Source organism: Arachis ipaensis, chromosome B04, assembly GCF_000816755.2.
Source record: "Arachis ipaensis cultivar K30076 chromosome B04, Araip1.1, whole genome shotgun sequence".
In the NCBI taxonomy this organism is placed as follows: Eukaryota; Viridiplantae; Streptophyta; class Magnoliopsida; order Fabales; family Fabaceae; genus Arachis; species Arachis ipaensis.
The window spans coordinates 92,372,173-92,380,769 of record NC_029788.2 but is presented as its reverse complement, the minus strand read 5'-3'; the positions used below and the strand labels follow the sequence as shown (position 1 = coordinate 92,380,769).

The 8,597-nt window shown below is 33.4% G+C and overlaps 1 protein-coding gene across 1 annotated transcript; it reads left to right on the top strand.

Moving 5' to 3' along the window:
* LOC110271532 lies at positions 6,540–7,844 on the top strand. The gene has a single exon (XM_021122497.1). The coding sequence runs from the start codon at positions 6,540–6,542 to the stop codon at positions 7,842–7,844; it is 1,305 nt and encodes a 434-aa protein (XP_020978156.1).

Sequence of the window (8,597 nt, the reverse complement as noted above, 5' to 3'; positions counted from 1 at the left end):
GTGTTTACAGATGGGATATGGCTGAAATTTCGATCCAATCCGCACTAAACTCATTAGATCAAATTCGATATTCGCACTTTTTATGTTTGGATCAGATATCAAATATATCCATAAAATAAAAAATATTAAAAAATTTTATTTTTATAAAAAAAGTCAATAATTTTTTTTGTTTACTTTTGTAAACATATTTACTTCTATCTGATTAGAGTGTAGATCCGATTCGATCCAATTCGATCATCTTACAGATCAGATACGGATAAATACTGTGGATTTATATAGATATGATCTAATCTATGAACACCCCTAACTACTACTATAGGTTCATTGTTGCAAAAGAATGCTTCTTTTATTATAAACCATTATTAGATCTTAATTACCATTAAAACAACTTAATTGTCAACAAAGAGATAATACTTATTGGTCTCTGAAATTATGTTCGTATTTGAATCCATAGTTATAAAAACCGAACTAGATCGACTGGTTTGACCAAAAAACTAGTGGACCGGACTAGAACCAAATCCTAGTTCAATTCGGTTTACTCCTTGGACCATTTAAGGAATAAAACCGGTCTGAACCGGTAAGAACCGATACAAACCGGTCTAACCGAACTGGTCTGCTTAAAAAATTTTTTAAAATGGATCCACAAGGTCTCAAACCAAGAACTTTGGAGTAAAAGCAACCTCTACTTGCCACTTAGCCATTGCACTTCTAAATATTATATTTGACAAATACTAATTATATAGTATACATAAATATCTAATTTAATTTAATTTTTGTTTTTTCTATTTTTAAAATTAATTATATTTTAATTATATACCATTATTAATATAAATATAAATTTCACTAAAAATTTATTAATTTACTTGATCTATTTTATTGCTAGTATTGTGATTAAGGTTATTTGTTTTGATGTTAGTGTTAAAATCTACTGATATTATAGTTAGATGATAAGCTTTGTGAATTAATTATTTTTTTATTGTGTCAAAATAAGATACTATTGTAGTATTAAAATTTTATGATTTTTTTATATTAGTTATTTTTAGAAGTTGAGACATGATTCTTCATAAAATGTTAGTGAATATATGTATTTCAAATTTTAATTTTAAGTTTTTAACTATTTTATATTTACATGAGACCGGTTTTATCGGTTCAACCAGTGATTTATCGGTTGAACCAATAAACCAGTGAACCAGTAGCTTGACCAGTTGGATCACTGGTTCAGTTCTAACAACTATGTTTCAATCTAATTTAAAAAAAATTGATTTACTCAATTTAGTCTCCCAACTTAATAGTTATGACTCACATTGGTTCCTAATTTTATTTTGTCATTGTCTCACAAAATTGTTAACGACATGCTGAGATGGACTAACGACTGTTACATTATACATTCTAGCGACTGTTTGATGTGACAATTGTAATTTTTTTTACCTTATTTTTTTTTCAACTAAACACTTAAAACCCTAATATGAGTCACGGATACCTAAGTTAAAAAATCAAACTAAGTAAATTGAAACTTTAAAAATCATATTAAAGCTCGAATATAACTTCAAAATAGAACTTTAACTTATGTAGTGATAATTTAAATGAGAATCAAATAAATTAAAATTCAACATAATTTTTATCAATGTTTTCAAATTCGAAATTTCTATACCAAAATTAACTAGGATTTTTCTTTAAATTAAAAATTTAATGAAATAGTGACTTTAATTATCTTAAAATTTAATAATATGTGATGAGGAACACCGAATAAATTATACAGAAACCAATTAAAACACAACATGGAAACATCTTTAAAAAAAGACGATTTAGGCGTCTTTCTCTGAAATTATTCATTGCTTTAATTTCTAGTTATTTAAGCTGCATTTGAAAAGCGTAGCCTATTCTATGAATAGGCTACGTTTTTCTCCATGTTGCCTTTTTATAAGAGAAAAGGATACACAATTGTGGCATCATTTAAAAAGTGTAGCTTTAGGTATTTTAGAAATCACTTATAAAGTGTATCCGTAGGTTGATATCTATAGGTTCACTTTTCGTATCAAAGAGGACGCTTTTAGAGGGTAGCCTATTTCTTAAGTTTTGGGTGCGTTTTAAAAGTGATGCCTAATGTATCTAGAGCAAAAAATTTGACACTAAGTGAATTTTTTCCCTCTTAACTTTTTCCCGGCGTAAGGACGCACACTCAGTTCACACTTAGTGAAAATTTTCCCTCCAAGAGAAGAAAACCCTTTCACCTTTCACCTTTCAGAGAAGAAAACCAAGAGTGATCGGTGTTTTTGCTGCTTCTTCTGTTTGCAGTGGTCTTGATTGACCAAGGGTTATTTTCTTCTTTCTTACGCTTGCTTTCCTCAGCGAAGGGTTCAGAGAAGAAAACCCTCAGCTCACACTCAGCTCACACTCAGAGAAGAAAACCCTCAGCTCACACTCAACTCACACTCAGCTCGTCATCACCCTTTCACCTTTCAGAGAAGAAAACCCTCCAAGAGTCACCACTCACCGCACGAAGAAAACCCTTTCAGAAAACCCTCCTGCATCGCGCGAATCAAAACCCTCACCATCGCGAAGATCGCACCCCAGTCACCACTCACTCCCACTCACCACTCACCGCCACACACCACTCACCACTAACCACTGACCGTCACTCCTCTTCGCCCTCCTGCACTAATCGTCGCACGCTGCCCATACCGTCGTCGATCTCTGTGCTTCTCGTCGTCCTCTCTGTGTTCACGTCGTCGATTAGGTATATATTAATTTTCATTTGATTCTGAAATTTGAGGGGTTTAGGGTGCCGATTTTAGAAACCGGTTTCTGCTCTGTAATCACAAACACAACAACTATGGTCTTGTTTATTTTTTGTATTTCAATTAGAATTTTGAAATTTGAGAGTAACCAAGTTGATGCATGAGCCAGATACGCCATTTTTGAGCTGAAATTGTATTTGGTTTGGGTGACATTTTAAGATGTTTATTTATTTTTCAGGTGACATTTGTATTGAACTGTATTTAGTTAATTAGATTCGAGTAATTTATTTGGTGTTTTGTTCACGGCATCTGAAGCCAAGACATTGTTTTTTACCATTTGATCACGAAAATTTTCTAAACACTTGAATAGTTTTGATTCCATCCAATACCTAATTTTGCATGCAAAATTATTGTCTTACTGTTAAAAGTTCCAATCTTTATGGATTAATTGAAATGAGTTTTGGTGCTGTTGCTATGTTAATTTTCATTTTTGCTTGATCCTAGCTCATTGTTAGTTCGGGAAATTGGTTCTGGGTTTGGAAATTTGAGCTTTGAGCATTGTTAGTAACTGCTTGAATATGCTTTGTTGTAAAGGGTTTTTGAATTGATGACATGGTATTCGTGATTGAAATCAAATAAGTTTTTAGTAGATTATCATGTTACTAGAAATTACTGATTTTTTGTGGCCCTCACCAGTAATAGATATGTTGCTTAAAAATCATAGACCAGAACACTGCAAATGATTTTAAATGGGAGAAAAATAAAATCTTCAGAGGGTTGTAAATACAGCTGATTATAATTGAATAAACTGATAAGCGCCACATGACCGAGTTACTTTGAGTTTAGGTTATAATTCTGTGAAACTAAATTTTGTTATCTAGAATGTGTTCAAATGTGGCTAAAACTGATGCTTGAACTATAATTTGATTATTATGGTTTGTCTCTTCCAAAGTAGAACCAAATAATGTAACATTTGGTTAATTTACTTCATTTTTTAATCTTATGTATCTGCAGCATCTAATTTGAACCAATGGATGGTACAGCAAGTATCTAATTAACCAAATGCTCTTATTTATTGAAATGTATCTAGTCTGCATTAGATGTACATTAGTAATCTGAGTTAAAATTTGGGGGTGTAATCGCCATCTATCAAGATATCATCACCCTTTTCTTGCACCTGCTTTCAATATTGAACAATTAATTAATTTAGTGATTCAATGATGCCACCTTTAATTAGATGCAGCAGAGCAGAGGCCTCAGATGCTCAAATTGTACATCGATACATCTCTATTGTTTATTGAACAATAGTCCTGTATCTGTATGCTTTTTGTTTATTTTTTCTAACTTCATATATTAATATAATTGATTTTCTTTAATTGTAATAGATGTGATCACTTTTACACGCTAAAGGGTTTTAAATAGAATGATATTGTTTGGGATTTTTTCTTTCCTTCCAATGTACAGGAAACTTGTTAATATTAAAAAAAAGAGGAGGTGGACATATTAGGAGTAAAAGGAAGAAGAAATGAATGACTAAGTGAATTTAAAAGTTTAAAAATTTCAATTCATGAAAATTAATTTCTATGAGTAAATTTGGTTTCTTTCGCATTAGAATGTGAAACCAGTTTCTACAAATTGGTTTATAGATATACACATTGAAAAATAGTGGTTTTGTAGAATCTTGTGTCTTTCAAGTTGGATTGATTAAAAATTTTTGGTACCCTTTCAAGCAGAATCTTACATCTTTATTTTATGCTGTTATTACTTGAGTTTTCTGTTTTAATTATTGTAGTTGACTTGTTATTACTGTGATTCTATTCTGTTGGTTGATTCTATTAGTTGATTCATGTTGTTATTTTTCTTTTTCCATTTTTTTTGTTTTTACTATGATTTTCTATTTAGGTTGTTATTATGATTTCTATACTGTGATTTTTCTTTTGCCATCATCTTCTAACTGCTTCTCATTGCTCACCCAGCACCACCAGTGTCTGCTGTCTTTGCCGCCACTCCTCTGTTTTGCAGCCTCTGAGCCACGAACTCCATCGCCGGTTCCATCTTCACCTGGCCGTTGAACACCCTTAACTTACACCACGAGGACCACGACTCGCCTTTTGCCTTTTTACATAGATATCATTGGGTAAAGATGCTTTATCTGTTTATTATACTCCACTAACCACTTCTTGTAAGTAAGAATAGTTAAATAGTTTATTATATTTGAATAAATTATTATCTTTTCATATGAGATTATGAATGCAACTTTGTAGAATAGAACTGCATCTGATACTGTACATGTTATACGTACTGACCGCTTTCTTTTCTGGAAGAAAAATAGTTATTAAATTTATCCTTTGGGTTTGGGGTTCTACCTGGTGCCATGATCCATCTCTTTCACAGGGATTCCCAACCTATAGCCGAAATGCAAATATATGTATGGTGTATCTGACTTCAATAATAAAGAAAGATATAGACGAACAAATGCACTTAAAAGTGCTCCTGCTCATGAACCATCTTTTATTTTTTTATTTTCAAAATTTCTCTAAACAAATTAAACCAAAGTCTATCACTGTATGTTCAAGACAAGTGCTACTGTGCTAGTAATAAGTAGTTCACACCCATTTTATATTCAAATATCTGCGAATATATAGATATAGTTAGAAGGTGCGAACGGTAAATTGCAATGAGTTATGAGTATATTTTGCACAAATTTATTTGAATTTCTAAAAAAACTTTCTTTTAAATGCTATAGATAAAAGGATTTGCACATATCTAAATATCCATCTGTCTTTAATTTTTATACATTTCAAACTATTACAGACTTAAATATTAGAATTTCTTACATGTATACACCGCACATGTAATGGAACACAATTTAATATTTGCTTGAATTCTCTAAATAAAATGTTTTATTTTTTATTTTTATTTTTTATCTACATGCAATGAGTCGAAGTTCTGCATTTTTGTTTCTGAAAATATGTTTATCTATTACATCTAGGGATCTGTAGGCAATAAGACATAAGGTGTGGCTATTTTTTTTAATATGAACATGGAGTAAGGCAGTAAAAGAGAAATTTAGTTACTTTATCATGGAGTAAGGTAATAAGACAAGGTACCCTGCTCAACTTAATTTAACAGATATCAAGAAAGAAATGGTAGTTGACTTTGTTTTTTGTTTGCATTGAGCAAAATTGAAGGCGGAAGTTTTTGGTTAAGGTCTTCCAAGCAGATTTTGTCAAAACGTTGACCGTGTCATGGCAAGGTACAATGCATACTTTAATTATTTTGTTTTGTTAGTTTTGAAGTTGCAATTTAACTTATTATATTTGTACTATAAATTCTATGGTTCTCTTTATTTGTTTTATCTCAATGGGTTTCTAGAGAATTACTTCTAAGACTAGGAACTAGTTCCCAACCTAATTACAAGGTTTTGTTAGTCCTTTTCATTGCCCATTCCCTTTATAGCGAATAACACCTTTCCTCCTCTATTTTTGTTATCTTCACTTTGTGATCCCTTATAAATTTTCCTCCTAAAAAATTTAATAATTATCGATTAGATTTTGTGATATGCCAAAGGATTGGATGGATCTACCGAGGTATAGCGAAGAGTATATCAATGGTGTTATTAGTTTTTTAGACTTTGCATACTCCGAGGGAGAACCGGACGGATGACAAATTCAATGTCCTTGTAAGAGGTGTTGTAACATTAATTGGTATAGAAGAGATGTGGTATTTCACCATTTAGTAGCCGACGGATTTGTTAAGGGATATAGAACATGGATTAATCATGGGAAATGGACAATCCCGATGGCGGTTGACGATGACACGGATGATGAAGAAGGTGCACGCGATGACATCGAAGGACTGCTTAATGATGCATTTGGAGATATACCTCATGCTGAGGGTGTTATTGTAGGTCAAAATGAAGAGGCTAAAAAGTTTTACAATTTAATAGATGGGGCAAGTCAAGAGTTATACCCGGGTCGCAATAAATTTTTTACATTATCTTTTACCATCCGTCTGTACTTGTTAAAGTGTTTGCACGGTTGGAGGAATGCCTCCTTTACTTCACTTCTTGAGCTATTGAAAGAGGCAATGCCTGACATTAACATACCTTCATCTTTCCATAAGACGAAGGCCATGATAAGAGATTTAGGTCTGGATTATAAAAAAATTGATGCTTGTCCTAATGATTGCCTCCTATATAGAAAAGAACTAAAGGATGAAAAACAATGTCGTGTGTGTAGAACTTCTCGATATACTAAAAATTCTAGTGATAATAGTGAGAACCAACCTGACAAGAAAGGTCGTCCTATTCCTGCAAAGACTCTGAGATACTCTACTATAATTCCAAGACTTCAGAGATTATTTATATGCTCAAAGACGGCAGCTAGTCTGAGGTGGCATGATGAGGAGTGCGTAAAAGATGGGACGTTAAAGCATCCTGCTGAGGGCTTGGCTTGGAAGAACCTTGATGAAATGGATAAAGAATTTGAAAAAGAATCACGCAATATTAGACTAGGCTTGTCAAGTGATGGGTTCAACCCATTCCGTAGCATGAACATTTCATGGAGCACGTGGCCCGTGATGTTGATGGTATACAACTTGCCTCTGTGGATGTGTATGAAACCCGAATATTGTATGCTTTCTTTGCTTATTCTTGGGCCACAATCACCTGGTAAAGACATTGATGTGTATCTACAACCATTGATAGAAGACTTGAAGTTGTTGTGGAAAATAGGGGTCGAAACTTATGATGCATCAAAGAATGAGACCTTTCAAATGCGGGCAGCTCTTTTGTGGACAATCAACGATTTTTCTGCTTATGCTATGTTGTCTGGGTGGAGTACAAAGGAAAAATTGGCTTGCCCTTGTTGCGACAAAAATACCTGTAGCTTACAACTAAAACATAGTCGGAAGATAGTTTATATAGACCATTGTGTCTTTTTATCCATGGATCATCCATGGAGAACCAATACAAGGTCTTTTAATGGGAAGCAGGAATTAAGATCCCCTCCACCTGTTATAGAAGGAACTGAAATTTTTGAGATGCTACAAAATGTTGAAAATGTCTTTGGGAAGAAGCAAAGTACATCAAATAGTTTCCCATGAAATTGGAAAAAAAAAGATCAATTTTCTTTGAATTGCCTTACTGGCACAAGAACCCACTGTGTCACAACTTGGATGTCATGCACATAGAGAAGAACATACTTGACAGTGTAATTGAAACTCTCTTGGATGTCCCAGGCAAGGCAAAGGACCATTTGAATGCTCGATATGACTTAAAAGATTTGGGTATCTGAAAAAATCTTCAACCAAAGGAGGTGAATAATGGCAAGAGAACGAAGTTGGCAAAGGCATTCTTTTCTATGACTGCTGCAGAGAAGTCAGTTTTTTGTGGTGTTTTGAAGACAACAAAGCTACCTGATGGTAGTGCTTCGAATATATCACACTACATACATCTAGGAGAAAGAAAAGTTTTTGGGTATAAGACCCACAATGCTCACTTTATGCTTAACTATTTACTACCAATACCAATTAAAAGCATCCTTCTTGATCATGTGGCCATTCTGTTGATTCGAGTAAGTTCCTTTTTTTCGTCGCTTGTGCAAAAAGTTCATCACACTGGAAGAGATAGATCTACTGGAGTTAGAGATTGTGGAAATATTATGCCACCTTAAGAGGATCTTTCCCCCTAATTTTTTTGACATAATGGTTCATCTTCCCATTCATTTAGCAAATGTGGTGAGATTGGGAGGTCCGGTGCAGTTTCGTTGGATGTATCCTCCGAAAAGATACATGTGTACATTAAAGTCATATGTTCGCAACGAAAGTCGGCCCGAAGGTTCTATTGCAGAGGCATAT